General features: G+C 42.9%; 1 protein-coding gene across 2 annotated transcripts in view; it reads right to left on the reverse strand.

Moving 5' to 3' along the window:
• Nucleotides 1-12307: 12307 nt before the first annotated feature.
• The window catches only part of ELOVL5 (ELOVL fatty acid elongase 5), a 38834-nt gene continuing 34070 nt past the window's right edge, over nucleotides 12308-17071 (reverse strand). For both annotated transcript variants that reach the window (XM_042817857.1, XM_042817868.1), the window contains exons 7-8: nucleotides 15665-15799; nucleotides 12308-14211 (exon numbers count right to left, since the gene is read on the reverse strand). In XM_042817857.1, coding sequence (XP_042673791.1) covers nucleotides 14080-14211; nucleotides 15665-15799 — 267 coding nt within the window. In that variant the 3' untranslated portion in view covers nucleotides 12308-14079. The remainder of the gene's footprint in view (nucleotides 14212-15664; nucleotides 15800-17071) is intronic.

The following is a 17071-nucleotide window of genomic DNA, read 5'->3' on the forward strand; positions in this document are numbered from 1 at the left end:
TGCTTCTCATTTTCCTATTAACTAATGAGATGGGACCAGTTTTCTTGCTACTGGCAGTGTAACTGTCTGATGAATCTGAAGCCTTTCTTCACCAGGTTTGTTATTCCTCTGAAGACCCGTGCTTCAGCTCAGCTAGCCTTCTAACTAACTGAAATGGAACACTCATGCAGGGAGCCCCACAGCCATGTTTGGCCAGGCTCTGTGGTTGTATTTCCAACTCCCAAGCTGAAGGAAGCAAAGTACCAGTGCTGCCATTCAGCTCACGCCAGAGACCAGAGGCCAAAATTACTTTTCTGCTGCTTTCTTCTAGCTTTCTTTATAACACTTTTTTCCTCCCTAGCTAGTTTCTTCTTTGGGGATGGCTTTAATTTTGTGGCAAAAATGCCTTTTTGTCTTCTACTGATAGAATGAAAAATTGCTTTTAACACTCCCTTCCCCAAGGAACTTACAGTCTGCTGAACAGAGGACATTGCAAAGTGAGAAAGTCAGGATGTTCCCATCTAATTGTGCAGTATTTGCATGACTCCAGTTCACCTTGACAAAGGAGGCACATTGATCTCTGTATAAGAAATTACATCTCCAGAAGTGATGTCCTAGTGCATCTAATTGTCAGCAGGTTTCATACCTTTAGAGACTAACACACGATCCTGCTACTCCGCCAAGCATCTGAGCCCTGTGTCCCTCTGTAAGGGCTGGTTGTGCGTTGGCCATCTGACTGTACAAGTGATGGCTTCCACTCTTAGCTGCTCTTTGCCCACTTCATTTTGCTGATCTCAGGTTAAATGCAGAACACGTTAAATGTCTTAATTTTAAGTAGGTATGAGCAAGAAATAATCTTGTAAATTCCAGAGATTATGTATTCTAATTCTGCTACTACTGCGCCCATTTGGGGCACAGAATGTTCTAGTATGCATTGTGCCTTTAGGCAGAAAAATCACAGAGAAGAGTCTCTAAAAGTTTCTGTACAGAAAAATAGAGAACCGCAACATCAAGAAATGGAGCAACAGGTTGCAGTTGCCCATCAGACACTGAACAAGCAGTCATCACAGAGGGGCAGACTGCTGATGTCAAGAGACAGCTGAGCTCACTGCAGCTTTATTTTCTGAGCCATGAAACTCAGTTATTTGTGTGTAAAAGATTTGTGCAAATGGACTATTTGACCGTAGACATAGCAACCACTACAACATTTTTTAGTCATTTAACGGTAAAAAAAGCAGAAACACAAAAGTATTTGGAATCCAAAGTTTAGGTGGTTACTCATTCACTGGAAGTGTTTCCTTTCATTTGCACTCATTGAAATATTCAGAAGGAAAAAAAGGTGAATCAGTCATCTCATTCAAAACAAACACCTTCTTAAGTAAAGCAGTGAAGTGAATTGATGGTTTGGGGATAAACATATCATACCTACCATGCCATGCTGGGCAACACAGGGAAAAAGACAAGACAAGAGAAACACATCATTCCAGGATGCACAATGGTCACTTACACATTGGGCTGCTTCATTTCCTGCTGCTGTTTTTGGCAATGCATGCAGTGAAGTCATAATCTAAATTGACTTCCAGCCTCCTTTGGAGCCTTTCTTTGCTAAGCATGCCAAGTGAGCACCACTGGGTAAAGTGGCAGGGCAGGCAGCTTCTGGGTTTAGTTTTCTTGCCTCCCTTTCTTCCTTGATACTGGTTCCTCATTTCTACGCATACTGGAGGTCTGCATAGAACGCAGGCAGGAGAAGACATGAGCAGATTTTCAGGATCTTGAGAAATCACCAAAGATGGCATGGAAGGAACCCAGAGACCCTGTGTGTCCCATTTGCACTTGCAGGTTTGAGTCACGTTTGAGAGGGAACTTTACAAAGTGGTTCTGTTTTCCCAAGGAGCATCCTTGCTCCAAGTATTTCTGCCTTCCCTTTGTGTGATGTGTCTTCATATTTAGGACTACACGACATTTAAAAAATGATCCAGAATCCTAAAGGCTAGGAGTAACAGGCTTTGAAAATTACTTAAACTTGCTGCTTAGTGGAATTGCTTCGTTCTGCCCCAATCTGAATGTAGTTTTTGCCCCAAGGGCCAATAATTTTGCCTTAGGGAGAATGTTTTTTCCTAGGGGAAAGTGCTCTGTGCTGACTCTAACCAAATAAGAGATGGACCCCTATGTTATGAAAGTTTTCCAAAATTACAGCAAAAAGTAAGCATTATGCAGCTAAGGTGTGCTTTGTATTCTTTAGCAACAACGGAGTACCGACCCTAAAATTATTTGAAAATCTCAAGGAGTTGCCAATATTTCAGAGAGCTGAGCAGAGTTGTGCAGCTGAGATCAGTAACAAGGCCCAGAGGAGATGTGCTCAGTGCATTTTCCCATCTATTACATTGCTCTGTCCCAGAAGCAGACTCCAGAGAGAGCCTCTGGCTGCCTCTTACGGTCACTGAGTCATTTCACTGCAATAGATGATCTCGCTAGCTGGAAATGCTGGAAAGGCTCTCCCTGCACTGATACAGCTGTGAGTCACGTTAATCCCTGTTTTCACGGGTGAGGATGCACCACACCCAGCCTGCCCACCACACTCTGTTGGCTTGGTCTTCCTTTGTGTCCCGTTACTTTCCTTAGAGCATTGAAGCTATACAGATCTGTGTATTTTTCAGTCCGTGGATGGAAAAAGAAGAGACAAAAGAAAATAAAGCAAAGCCCTTCCAGCCGTATTTCAGATTCCCTGCTCGCGGCAATCATTGGCTTCACCGCTTGTAGGCAATTACCAGAACCAGCTAGCAATGCTCTGGCAGGTCCCTGGCAGAGCAGGAGGATGAGGTGTCCTGGAGCAGGAACAAAGCTGTCTTCTGCACGACGTAAAGCTTGGAGGCAGCAACACTGGCAGCCAGGACACAGAAAGGCTTTCTGGTTTGAGCACAGCTGACACACATGGTGTAATCAGTAACAGAAGAAAAGTCCCAGAAGCCAAGACTCCATCACAAGGCAGAGCTGCGATCCAACCAACCGCATGGAGGAAGCAGCAGCAGCCCAACGCATCTTTGATAACTGCCCTCATTTCCCTTAGATGGAGACAGCAGGCAATTTCCCTTGTGAAACAAATCCTTAAAGCCTTGTCTGCAAGCTTCTGGTGTCACTTCTCTCCTTGCCCTCCAGTCCACAAGACATTCCTCCTCCAACCCTGATTGTTAGTTCATTTCTGTTGCTTGTGTTTCTTTAAAGATCAGCTCCCTGCAGGACAGAGATGCAAGTAAACAACAATTCATTATTAACAGGGTAATTTGTTTGCTGTAATTACAAACTGGGCTATTAACACTTCTAGGCATTATGGCACAGGTGAGCTTTGATCAGTTTCTTGGGAGGCTAAGTGGCTTCTGTTGGGGAAGTTTGCCTTTATTTGTAGGAAGCAAAATAGAGAAGGAAGGAGCTCATAAAGGAATAAACAGAGCAAGTACAGCCTGACTTTCTGCTAAAATGTTAAGATAGCTGAATAGGGATAGGACAAATAGCAAAGGACAGTAAGTGTAAATATCTCTGACAAGAAGTATTAACAACCATGGAACATTCAACCTAAATCTTCCTCAAAATCTCAAAATGAAGGTGGAACTGTTTGTCCAACAAGCTGAGCTTCGTGTATTCAGTTGGTTACTTTATAAAAAGACAGAACAATACTGTATTAATTTAGCAATGACTGTACAATAAATGTGGCAGTTTGAGTGGTGGAGCCAGATATGAAGAAAAGACATGAAGAAATTTCAGAAAAATTTGCAAACAGATGAATGCAAAGCAGGGGAGATGACCATCACACATTCCTGCTTACACCTTTCCTAGCTCCAGAGCAAAGGTAAAAGCTTTGCTGCACCTGGTAGAAAAATTCCAGTGTGGAAACCCCTGAAACTGAGGAAAACTTGCTTTGGCTGATAAAAATCCAGCTAAGTTCCAGATAGTTTGAAAATTGTAATGTAGCCCTCATGGACTGTACTCAGATGAAGCATTCAGGAAAAGAATGTCTAGCTCAGGAGGAGGAATGCCTAGCAGGACAGCTAGGAGGTATTAAGAACAGAGGAAACAGAAGCAGAAACAGTTTGGTGCCAGTATCTGTATCTCATTGCAAACACAAAGCCAGTTGGAAGGACAAGGTTGTGCTATTTATCCTACTATTGCACAGCTGTTTTTAAAAAGTTTGGGTTTCAAACTGTTTGCTTTCAGGTGACATTTACTTCCATCACTTAGATTTCACATATGTGAAGCTCATATGCTACTGACTTGCCTCTGGCTTTCAACTGCAGCAACTCCTGTGCAGACGCACTTGGCTTGGGCAAAGCCCTGAGCACTTCCCTCCACTTGCCTGGAGGAGAGAAACTACTTCAGTTGTTTCTCCATCAACACAGTCTCTTCTCATTCTCTACACTGTCACAATGAGAATAACTTAGGTTGGAGGAGCCCTCTGGAAACCACCCCACTCAAAGAAGGCTAACTAACTCTGACATTGCAGCAGGCTGTCCAGGGCCTGGCTGGCTGAGCCTTGAAATCTCCAAGGATGGAGATGAAATTTCCAAGGATGGCCACTCTGGGTATTCTGTGACACTCCTCAACCACTCACTGTGATGAATTTATCTCAATTTCCCTTGCTGAACCTGCACCTTTGTCCTTTCCTTTCCTCCCCCTCTGTGTTCTTACTGTGTCACTCCAAGCTCTTCCTCTTGAGGACAGCAGCTAGGCATCCCTCGATGCACCTCCCTGGCAACCTTGGTGCTCCTCATGGTGGGCCAAGGACCTGGAATCACAGACACTTTGCCAATAGGCACTCTCACAGTGTCAGGACATTGAAAGACTTCAACAATGTTAAGCACAGACAAACCATGACAGAATATCCTGAGTTGCCCAAAGGTTGAGGTGAGTCAGTGGGAATGGCTGCCCCCAGCTCTTGTTAGGGATCTTGTTACTCAGCTTCTCTCCATCAGAATCTAAACATGGGATGCTGCCTTCAGTTCTTCCATTCTTACACTGCTAAAGTAGGATTTGATCTGGGATCTTCAGTTTCAAAGGACAGAAGAGTCAAGACCTCTAAGTTAGCGTCTTGCAGATCTCTTCATTTCCTCCCTGGATTACATTATTTTTAGAATGTGTTCGGTCTCCTTATGACCTGGTCTCTCTGTGTTGTACCATGAATGATTAACGTGTAACCTTTCCCTCGGGGGAAGCTGGCTTCTCAACAGCCAGCAAAGTTATTACAGTTCTGCAGCTCAAGCACACTTCTCATCGCACTCGTAAGATGTATTTTCCGTCAGTATTTTAATGGGATGCTGCTGCACTGAAGTGATGTGATCTTTCATCAGCCAGCAGGACAAGGCTTGTTTTACGGGTGTTTGCTGCAATAGAGCAGACACCAGGCAGGCTCCTCGACACCTAAGACCATGACTTCTTCTGATTTATCTTTTAGTACTGGGAGTAGGAGAGTATTTTTGCTTTGTGTTTCTCCATAAATCATGTTGACAGAAATGGAAATGTGTGAAAAAAGGTGATTTTTTTTTTTTCCCCCAGCAAAATAACTTGTGAATTGCTGCTGAAATAAATGGCAAAAAAGTGTTGTCTTAGGATCTCAGTGGTAATAGACACAGTATTCTCCCATTGAATGTTCCTGAGTGAGTGAGTGCAACTGAAGGGACAACATTTTGATGAAAAAGAGTCAGAGAGGCGGGGGAAGGAAAACCCAGGAAGCTTGAGCTAGGCCAAGGGGATGTAGCAGAAACTCAGAATTGGGATGTTAGGTTTTAGACAAAAAGTAAGCAAGCCAAAAACCCCTGATTTTTCCTTTCTATTTTCAAGGATTGCTTATTTGAGACCCACTATCTTCACTTCTGAATGGCAGATTGTATAGAAGGAAGCCAAAGGTAGCTGGATCTGGGCAAAAGGATAAGTTGAGACTGAATCCAGTCAAAAAGGGCAAGTCTGAGCCCCAGTTGTGGAAAGCAGCAGTTCCTGCTGTTCTTCACTTGAAAGCAAGAATCCACTGGTTGGCATGGAAAAATCTCCACAAACTTGGAGGTGAAACTTACAAAGATCATTAGAAAAGAGAAGCAGTGTGGCATAGGGCCAGACCTGGTGCCAGGAGAAAGCAGCTCCTGCAGGCTCCAGTGATCCCAATTGCTCTGTCTGAAAAGCTTCCCAGGTCCATGTGGCTGTCAAGAGACATGACACTCATTTCAGAGGGAGCACTGGGTTGTGATTCATGCCCCTCTGTCTTTTCACAGAATTGCAGAATCATTACAGTTGGAAAAGACCTCTATGATCATCCAGTACAGGCATCAACCCATCCCCACTATGCCCACTAATCATGTCCCATGTTGAGAGACCAGGGTCAGGAGTTCCTAGGAAATGTTGGCATGGAACGGGGAAATAAGCACTGCACTCTGCTGCTTCTGGGCTGCTCACTCATCGTTGTCTGGTATAGAGCACAATCAATACCAAATGCTATTAAGTAATTACATCCATTTGTATGTGCTCAGCTGCTCACGTTGTATTACAATAATAATCATTGCAGAATAACCTTTAGACATGTCTGATTTGAGATTTAAGCTGAATTTAATGATCTTTCTCTCCCCTTCCCTTCCCTTCCCTTCCCTTCCCTTCCCTTCCCTTCTCTCTCCCCCACCTAAACATACTCATTTACTTCTACCTGTAAAATGCTCTGAGTAGTCCTGAATACCAGAACACACAGATCTGTACTCCAATCATTTTTATCCAACCAGCTCCTATTTTCCTCCTGAATCGCTGCTCCCAGGCTGATTTGTGTAACTGGGGCCAGATGCAGCACCAAATCCATAATACAGGATACACTTCCTTTTAATCTCATCTTCCTTTATTTCCCCTCTTCTCACACCAACTCCTGATTGTAAAGGCTTTGCAGCAGTGAGACAAAGGACATTATTTCACTCTCATCTCCACTTTGCAAAACTTTAACTGCAACACTTTCCGTATCTGTAGCTATGCTGTTATTCTGCTAGGAGCTGCTGTGGGTGTTTCAAATAGAGAGCAGAGATCTTTCCACCTAAAAATTTTCCTCCTGCTCAGATCTCTTTTTTTGTAGAGGACCCATAGGAGGCTCAGCCTGTCCCCCCACCCTTCCGTCGCCTCTCTTGTGCCGCCAGGAGAGGGCATCCTGCAATAGCAAGATGTGCACCCCTGCTGTGACGCACACCTTCCGTTGGGGCTCACATGAATATGCTGAAGCAGGCAGTAGGAAAAAGACTTCCTTATAGAAGTGTGGTAAAGGGTTGGGAATTTGGGAGGCTGTGATAGGTTTTGGGGGTTCTGCTTGTTTGGTTGGTTTGGGGCTCATAGGATGGCACAAATTGGAAGAGACCCAGGAGGTGCTCTAGGCCAGGTTGGGTGGGCCCTGGGCATCCTGATCTGGTGGGAGGCAGCTCTGCCCATGGCAGAGGGTTGAAATTGGTAGTCTTTAAGGTCTTCTCCAACCCAAGCAACACTGTGATTCTATAACAATGGGCATAGCCAGCACATTTCCCCAACATTTCCAACTCAGGGTGAGATGTTAGGAGGACTCCTTAGCTCTTTATTTAAGCTAGGGGGATGTTTTTCACAACGACTTTCAAAAATCTTAAAAAAATAAAAATAAAAAGGAAACAAAGCTGATAACAGCCAATAATAGTTAGGCCATCTGTATGCACAGGAGGTATTTCCTAGTCTTTTCTGCAAACTCATTGCTATTCCAGTGAGCAGAAGTTCATTTGCATCAGAGAGGCTGCAGCAGCTCAGCACACCCCGAGAAGCTCCCCAAGTACTGTGGGAATCAAAACAAACTGGGAAATGAACAGAAGAACTTTCAAAGAGGGAATCCTTTCCAAAGGCACAGAAGCATATTAGGAACTTGGTCCTAGAAAGGCCCTGATGCATCGAGGTCCTATTGACTTGAATGGAAGTCATATATTTAAATAACTACGCAGGCTATGGATTCCCTTTGTTTTTCCCCCAGAAGTCCTATTTTTGTGGTGTGATTTGAGATGCTGCTTTCCTAAGCAGCGGGTAAAATGGTATTCGTAGCATTTAGCAAACATTGGCTTCTAGTGACAGGTAGAGCAGCTCTTGAAGACAGGTTTCCTGCTTGCTCAATGGGACGTGACACCATGTGGCCAGGCAGCCACACAAATGCTGCAGTACTTCAGTATGCACGGAACGTATGTCTCTTGCTTTCTCTTTAAATACTTCAATCAGGTAATTTGTCATCACATAGTGTTGATCATCACTCTGTGCTGGCTAATCCTACAGGGGATGCTGTGAATACAGCAGAAACAATGAAATCGTGCCACAGTATTTATGCATTCCCCTCCACACCAACTCAGGAAAAGCAAACGCAAAGACAGAGCCAACTCATAGGGGACTGCATTTTTATGTGAACAGATTCATTTCCCACCAAGATCTACCTGTTCCCAAACAAAATGCAGTGCGAATGATCCTCCTCTCCTGCTCTTGCACTGCTGCCCAATCCCTTTCTAAAACAACAGGGCTCCTTCTGCCTCTTAGTGTGAGGTAATTCTTCCCACCAGGAAAGTTCGGACCTTTCTGCTGACGGTTGGCTTCTACCACACGTGGTGCCACTGTGGCACCTTTCCTCAGCAGGCAGGAGGTTCATCTATCACCTTCAAAATCTTTCCAAAAACTACAGGGGAGGTTCCTGGAAAAGGTGATGCCTTGCCATGGGCTGTACTTGGAAGAAACAAGGTGAAAGAATGTGGCTGCTTCACTCCAGGGAGTGTTTCCCCAGGCAGTGAGAGCTCTGGCTGCATCACGGCTATTGGTCCCTTTTAGAATTCCACTCTCTCACTCCTCCTCCTCCTCTACAGGGCATGGAGAGAAGACAAGGTGATAAGTTTGAGGGTTGAGATAAGGATAGAATGGTGAGAAACAAAGACAATACCCACACCACCTTCTTGCCATCCTTCTTCTGTCCAGAAACAGCTTCACTGTTACGCTCCAGCCCAAGCAGTGCAGCACTGATGGTGAACGAGGCTGTGGTCAGCCCTGACAGCTCCTCTCTGCTGCTCCTTCCTCCTTTCTGCCCTGCTCCAGTGTGGATCCCTCCCTCCCCTTGCCAGGCTGCTCCATTCCTCTGACCACCCCATCCGTACAGCTTCTTTTCAGCTCAGTTTTCTTGAAGATGAGTGACAGCAGTCGGGAGAAATGTGTCCCTTGGAAGGAAACCTCACCAAAGCAACAGTTTCCTGTCACAGCACGTTCCTGTTTCTACTAAATACAGACTGATTAGCAAATGAGGGGTTTTTTTTTTTCCCCTTCTGAGTTATGAGCAGATGGTTACAAAATATCTTTCTCTCCTCTTCAGTTATTTCCAACTAAAACTGGAATTCTGGTGCTGGTCCCTGAGGGAATGACTTCACACACTAATCCTGCCTCTCACTGCAGCCACCAGGACTGGGACATCTGGTTGTTGCTGTAGGAAATACAATCTCCCCCTAGCTCGGTAATGATGCAGTTTCCTAGCATTGTCATCTGCCAATATTGCTACTTTTTATAGTCATTACTGAAAGCACTATTAATGGGCTGCCTTCAGGCTGAAAGCATCAGGACACAGCACCTCCCCACCAGTTTGACCCTTGCCTGACTGTAGATCCTAATGCAGGGTCACCACACTCTTCGGTTTAGATAACTAGTTATGAGATTAAATTCTTTACCTATTGCAGATGGATAAAATATGAATTTCCTTTTTGACAGTATTTTTATTATGCAATAACAGCAAGACGTGCGAGTTGCTTTCAGAAAACCTATTCAATTTCTCCCCTTTTGTGTTTAATTCCTTTCTCTCAACCACTCCTTCTACATATTCTGAAGCCTTGCACCATACGGAGGTCAGACTCTCAGGCCGACCAGTGACCTGGTGCCACTGTTTACATTCTTCCTATAGAAAATACAGCATCTACATTGTATATCCTTGAAACACAAACCATGTCATTTTTTTTCTCTCCTCAGCCCAGCTTGACTCAGCACTGCGAACTCTTCTAAAATTTAAATTGGATATCTGTAACTATTTTTTCCCCATTTTGTGATGATTTTAACACCTTTGACTTAAAATTTAATGCTTCTTCTATTGCCAAGGCTTTTGAGACCCTGGGCACTCAGCTTCTCCTGTTCATCCACATTTGTTCTACTGAAATCAAGAAATATTCAGACTTTGTTTTGTCCTCCACCTAAATGGTTTGAAAATTTGAAATTGGATTCAAGTTCATTTCTTTTAAAGCCAGTTCTTGCAAAATCTTGATAATTGCAACTAAACACCTTTGCTGGTCCAGCAGTTCTTGGCAAGAGGGTGATGACAGTGTGAAGTTAATCTCACGTATCAACACAATTCTCAGCAGCACTTCTCTAGCAAGAGAGATCTTCCTCCATAATTAAATCACCTCCTGCACTGTTTTCTAGCAGGCTCCCAGCAGAGCCCACACTGTCAAAGCAATTTCACCTATGATTTATTCACATTTTCCTTCAGCATCCAGCTTACTTCTACGCTTGTTTTTTTAAATAATGCATACCCTTTTAACAATTAATTTCAGACACACACAACACACATTTTTATCAACTTGTCCCTCAACACAGCAATCAAACATCAAAGGTAGAGGCAACCCCAAGAAAACTCCACCAGGTGTAGGGCTTTAGGGGGTCTCATTGCTCTAATTCTGGTTGTAAAAGGCCTATCAGAAGCTCCAGCATTTGTTTAATACCTGATCTGCGTCAGGTGAAATAAACAACGCAGAAGACTTCCTAAACTGTCAGTGTTGTTCTCTGCTTTTTCATTACCCTCCGCAAACCTCCCAGACCGGTAGCTATGTGCCACCAGTTCGAAGTGCCTCCTGCCACAGCAACAGAGCTCTGTGGGTACTCACATCAGGACTGCTCTAAGAACAGCTGTGCTGTGCTGCCATGGCTTCGTGGCCCCTTTGTGTCAAACAGAAGCATTTGCCCTCCTCCCTCTCCACCACAAAATCCTGCAGGGTTCCAACAAAAGAGGTGACGTGGTCAGCTCACTAACTGTAACTACATGAGATCTTAATGGTACACTTTGCAGCTTGGTCATTTGCTCTTTGCAAACAGTCACTGAAGTGATGTGTTTTTTTTTTCTCCTTGGCCTGTTTCATATGAAACCCCTCCAGGCCCGTGGCAGCAGCCGGTCTTTTTTGACCCCTCCAGCCTTTACAACACCAAAGGTCTGTTCGGAGGACCCTGAGGATCCCAAGCCCCAGGCAGTTATATCTATGAACAGAACAGCAGGCAACCCAAAGGTTGCTATTTGCCCCAGGCTGGGCAGTGCATTGGAAGCAGAACAAGGTGCAGAGGTCCAGACTCAGCCCATCAGGTTGGCTGCTGGTTATGGTGAAGTGAGATCTGAACCCCTACAGCTCTCATCCACATGGCAGCTGCTGCTGAGACTGTAGAAGAGCGCCTAGGAGCCAGCCTTCTGACCTGCAGGTATGAAGGTTACTGGTGCTGTACATCCTTTTGGCCATGGTAGGCTTGGAGTACAGCTCTCTGGGCAAGGCTGGGTTGATGCTACAGCCTTCAAGGAACAACCTGCAGATTAGGCTCAGCATCCAAGGTACTGTGTTGTCCCTGGTAAGCCTTCTGAGCCCTGTTCAGAACACTTGTTTTCCAGCTGACTCTGCACATGCAGGAGAAAGAAACTGCCTTAGCAGTTACCTGGAGCTCCCTGCCAGAAGTAACCAGAATGACACAAAACCTCTGAGCCTTTCACATGAAATGCAAAATCCATTTCCTTGCTCTAGGTTTCTTGTATTGAGAGCCTGCAAACCTGAAGACAGCTGTATTTTTAAGTATTTCTGTTTTCAGTAAGTCCATCATCAAGCTGTCTGAGCTTGCTGCTCAAACCACCCAGGGCTCAGAAATGACCACTCAAAGGGCAATAGAAGCTATAGAGAAGTTGCAAAAGTGCCCACATTCTGGAGAAAGGTATCATTCCCATTCTATAGACTGTGTACATGAGGCAGAAAGCCCATGCTAAGTTTCGCTCCCAAGACTCAGCCTCGGAGCCACTTGGGGTGTTCTGCTTTCACTAATTCCACTGGGAGGTTTAATCCACTGCACAGGTAATTTCTGCAGCCAGGCAATGGATCAGTATTCAGCCAAAGCTTTTTGCATGGAATGTGATACCAAATCTCTGGCATGCTAAATTTCTCCAAATATCTGCAGCTGCCCTTTGGTCAAGACAACTTCTTCTTGGCATTACACAGGAATCAGCAATATAGTAAATCTGTACAAACCCACTATAAAATTCAGGCAGAAATCATCAAAAGTGTTTTAATGATTAAACCATGTCAAACATTAACAACGTAGGTATACTCAGATGAGCCAAGAGTTTATTTCTAGCACATTTAGACAGCCTATTTTGAACAGTATAGCTGCTGTACTGAGCTATGTAAAGACTCTGCAAACCAGTACCTAGAAATGAAGACACACACACGAGCTTCGATAATGTAAACATGACAGACACTGTCTCCTTCAAAACAAGGAATGAAAACCCACAAGGGTAGCAGGAAAACTTATTAATTCCCTAAGAGATGTGCAAAAAATTTTAAAAAGGTTTAATTTAAAAAAAGAAAAATTAAACAAGTTAAAACTGGCATTCATATAAATATCAAAAATAGCTAAACTTGAGCAATAACCAACTGAACATCTTGCACAATTCCATTTCTCAGAGCTTAATGAATGAGATATTCATAAGCCAGGCTCCACCATGGCAGATACCAGAGTAACATCCCAGCAACAGACCTCAGCTTTGCAGCTGGCTCCTCATCTGTGCAAGGCAACATTTTACAGGAGCAACCTTAGAAGCTCTCTAAACAAATCCTCAGATAACAAGCCAAGACATTACTGGTGACAAACACAACTCACACTACAGGAACAGACACCTCCAGCACATTTCAGTAACACTTAAAAAACATTGTGTTTGACTTAGACCACTTAATTTTGCTTGTTTGGGGAAAGATGTTTGTTAGGCACATTTTAAAAATGAACATATGCTACATGAAGACCAACACAGTTACCAACTTAAACACAGACGGTTCCATCAGAAAAGCATCCTTCCGTCTTCGCTTTGAAATACACCTCTGGATATGTTACAGATTTAAACAGTAGCTCTTAAAGTGTGGATATGGCTATGGTAACAACACTTGAAATTCTGCCAGTTTCCATATTAAAAACCACTCTTCATTTAGCATTGAAGAATTCCCAGAAATAACAAAGAGAAAATAAAAGATGGGTCCACCCTGTATATACCCTAAACCTCAGAGACAAATATGTAAGTCTTACCGGACTGAGTAAGCGCCAATTAATTATACAGTAGTGACATACTTCAAATAAAAAAATAAGATCTATTAAAAAGGTAAAATAACTTTTCCATCTGGTTTGTGACTGCTTAGTCAGTTAAAGCCAAATATACAAAACTAAATGCACCATTTCTAATTTCACTGTATCACGTAAGAGATACCTAACACTGTGTATCACATACAGACCAGTAAAATGATCATGGATTCTTCTACACGACTTTTTAATAAAAAGTCAGTCAACTGAAAAGTTGAAACATACCCTAATTTTTAAACCAGTCGTAAGCTTTGGGCCCTGCTTTTTAATTTAAGGCATGTGTGTTTAACTACTGAAACCAGCATCATACAAATTACCTCTACAATCACATGCATGATCTACAGTAAAAAATATGGAGTTTAGATTACAGTGTTTTCAAATTGTGAATCATAATTCAGCACCTATCGTATTGACTAGTAAGGCAACAGCAGTGTCATATACTACAATAACACTCCCTTCCACAGTCTATAGCGGGGTCAGTGACAGCCCAGAATTATTTTTAAACTTCAACCTACTTTTATGTTCTGTATACAGTTTCTAGGGTGTTTGCACTGGTTAAGTCCTACATAAGTCACACTATTCTAGGCAGGAATAGTTACAGTAGCCATTAGAGTATTAGTGCACAACTCTTATTGTGCTTTTACAATCAGATGATTTTGTTGTTGGGGTTATCAAAATGGTTTTTCAGTTTGGTCTTCAATCCTTCCTTTGTTTTCTTTGTTTCACATTGTTCTCAAGGGAAGAAAAGCTGTTTGTGTACCCGTTCACAGTGGCTGTAGAGCCATTCTGATACTCTTTCCTCCTCGAGGATGCCTTCTTGTTGTAAGTCTAGAATATACAGAAAGACACATGGTTTTACTTAAACAGATTTCAGACAATTTTCTCACAGCAATTCAAGAAGCTAGAAGTAAATCTGCATCCATCAAGGCCTTGTGCTGGCAGCAGAGTCTAACAAGCTAACATTTTTTGTGTATGAGGCTACGTTGTGTGTTTCATTCATCACAAGAAGAGAATTAGCTCACTGGCAAAGAACAGGGATTGCTGCACGATGGTAGCACTGGCAGTAATATGTTAACAGTAAATTAGAAGCAGGGAAGCAATTTTATGAGCAGACTATAGCACAAGAATATACTCAAAATGACAAGGGAGGAGGGAGGTTTGATGCACTGCAGGTGACTATCTCCAGCAGTGACAGAACAAGAAGTGGGTAAACAGGAACAGTGAGGGTAGTTTCAGAGACAGAAATATGAAACAAATTTGCTGCAGCAGACTTGCAAAGCAAGAAAGGAGTGAAAACCAACAGCTTTCAGGAGACTCAGCACAAAAATTAGTGACAGTGAAAAAATACGCGTGACTTAATCTTTGTCAAAGGGGTTCAATTGCCTGATGAGAACACATTTCCAAACTGTGCACGTGAAGGAAAGTTAAAATATGAGTAACCCTGATGAGGGAAGTAGTATAATATTTGGGGTATATGATCATCTTTAATTTGCATGTTCATATGCAGGAAGTGATCAGGAGCACAGGACTGATTTTAAGAAACACCAAAAGATCAGAAAGGTGACGCCTGCTATGTTCTCTCCTGCCTCAGTCACTCTCACCAGACCTGAAAGGTTCAGGTGAAAAGAGTGTTAAAAAGAGACATTTAAACTAGGTAACACTGTTTGAGGTCAGTGCATGGGACTGCATGGGGTTGACTTCCTGAAGACAGGTACATCTTTGCCCAGAGCCTGAGTGTGACCTACTCTGAACAATATAGATTGAGTCTAGATCTGTTCAGACATGAAATAAATGCCACAGAAACTCAATTCAAAACGCTAATTTTCCACGTGGAAATGCTTATAGAGGTGAACCCAAACCAGATTTTTGTGTGCTGATAGTTTCAGATGTTTCTCAGGCAATAAACTAAGCATTTACCCTTGTAAGAACAGTAGGAAACAATTTGCTTGTGCACTTCAGAGGTTGCTGTTTTATTTCAAAATGAAAAACTGTTTCCTAAATTAAGCTCCTCCTCTCCCTTATCTGTAGTTAAAATTGCATTAGTAAAATGTGTTTCTGTGATACTCTGCTTATAGAGATTTCTAACAGTTTTGAATTTTGTAGACAGCACACCTGAAGCTCTCAAAGTTGTGGGTAGACCAGTAAGTATAATGCATTAAAAATGCATGCATGTTGCTGGAAGAAAAAGGCTATTTCAAGCAGATCTTTCTGTAAAACAGCTTTCCAATGGAACAAAGCCAGCAGAATGGTATAAAGAATCTATGAATATTATGACTTTTACCTGAATGTAGAAATTTGTGAAGAGGATAATCAAAGAAATCATATAAAAAATCTGGAAATACAGCCACCCCTGAGGAAACGCACATGGCCAAACAACACCACAGCTGGTCTGGAAGATTGTCAGGACAAACTGAATCTGGGGAAAGAAAAAACAAAACAGAACAAAACAAAACAAAAACCAGAGCACGTCAGTGCAAGAAGGGAAAAAGCCATTATTGACCAAAACCTAATTAGGTGTCTCCAAAACGACCTAAGGTTGATGCATTCTTCTTCTCTATTTTACTAAAACAGAGCAAACATGATTTAGCAAGACTTTCAGGTTGTGATATTCTGTTGCTTAAGTGATTTTATTTAATATTGTTCCATTTTAGAGCATTACTGTAACCTACATAGAATCAGTTTATAAGTGTCTTAGGGAACAAAGACCACCACCTCCCGAGGGAGAGCTCACCAGGGTTTGGCTCTGCCAGCCTAACACAGTAGCTCTGCTAAAAATCCAGCGTCACCTCTTCCACAGGCTGAGACTACCCTATATATGGCTCCAGTGAAAGAATTTTAAGTCAAAAACTGCACATATGAAGCAGAGAAGCTGGGGGAACGGGGGCATGGAAGAGATCAGAGGTTCATTACACCTGTTTACAACAACCTTTGGTTTTCTCTTTTGGAAAAAAATCAACAGTTCGGGCTTATGTGCTGCAAAGGCCTTCAGGCAAAAAATCCATCCTTACATGAAGGCTACCAGATTAGGGAATGTTTATTTGAAAAGAGATGCAATTGCCATGCAGAGCAGGCAGGGAAATGGAAGCACTGTGACAATAGCCAGGGGAGCAGCTACACCACAGAGGCGGTTGCAATCTGCAGCGCTCCGACAGCACAGATGAAGAACAGGGCCCAAATCTGGAAGGGAAACAAAACAAAACAAAACAACCTGCTAAACCACACAGAACTTTGCTGTGCTTCGCCTTCCTTCTGGAAGAAACAGTGCTAAGAAAAAGGATTTTGAGAGTTGAACTCTGAATTGCTGACAATCACCAGCAAATCCTACTAAACCTAATCAGAGTTCTGAGAGTGGGGAGAGAAGTGGGAAGAAAAAGAATCATAGCAGTAAATATTAACAATAATTTTAAAAACCTCTAGGCTTTGTCTTTCCTATCTATAAAACGAGGAGAACAAAATGCCTGTGCACACTTTCTTGTGCAGCTCTGGCACATTATACACATCAGAGTCACTGCAGCATGTGCCTCACTGCTTAATTTCAGTGCTCTTTTCACCCCCAGTCCACAGCATTCAGGCATCATCTCTGTACACCCAGGAAACAATACAAATGGATGCAACAAACACAACGCAGAATTACAAGTGAAAAAAAATCTGCCCATTTAAAGTGCAGAAGGAGAACAGAAATATTGAA

This window comes from Centrocercus urophasianus, unplaced genomic scaffold, assembly GCF_019232065.1.
Source record: "Centrocercus urophasianus isolate 14NV4802_14NV808 unplaced genomic scaffold, USGS_Curo_1.0 seq_10, whole genome shotgun sequence".
NCBI lineage: Eukaryota > Metazoa > Chordata > Aves > Galliformes > Phasianidae > Centrocercus > Centrocercus urophasianus.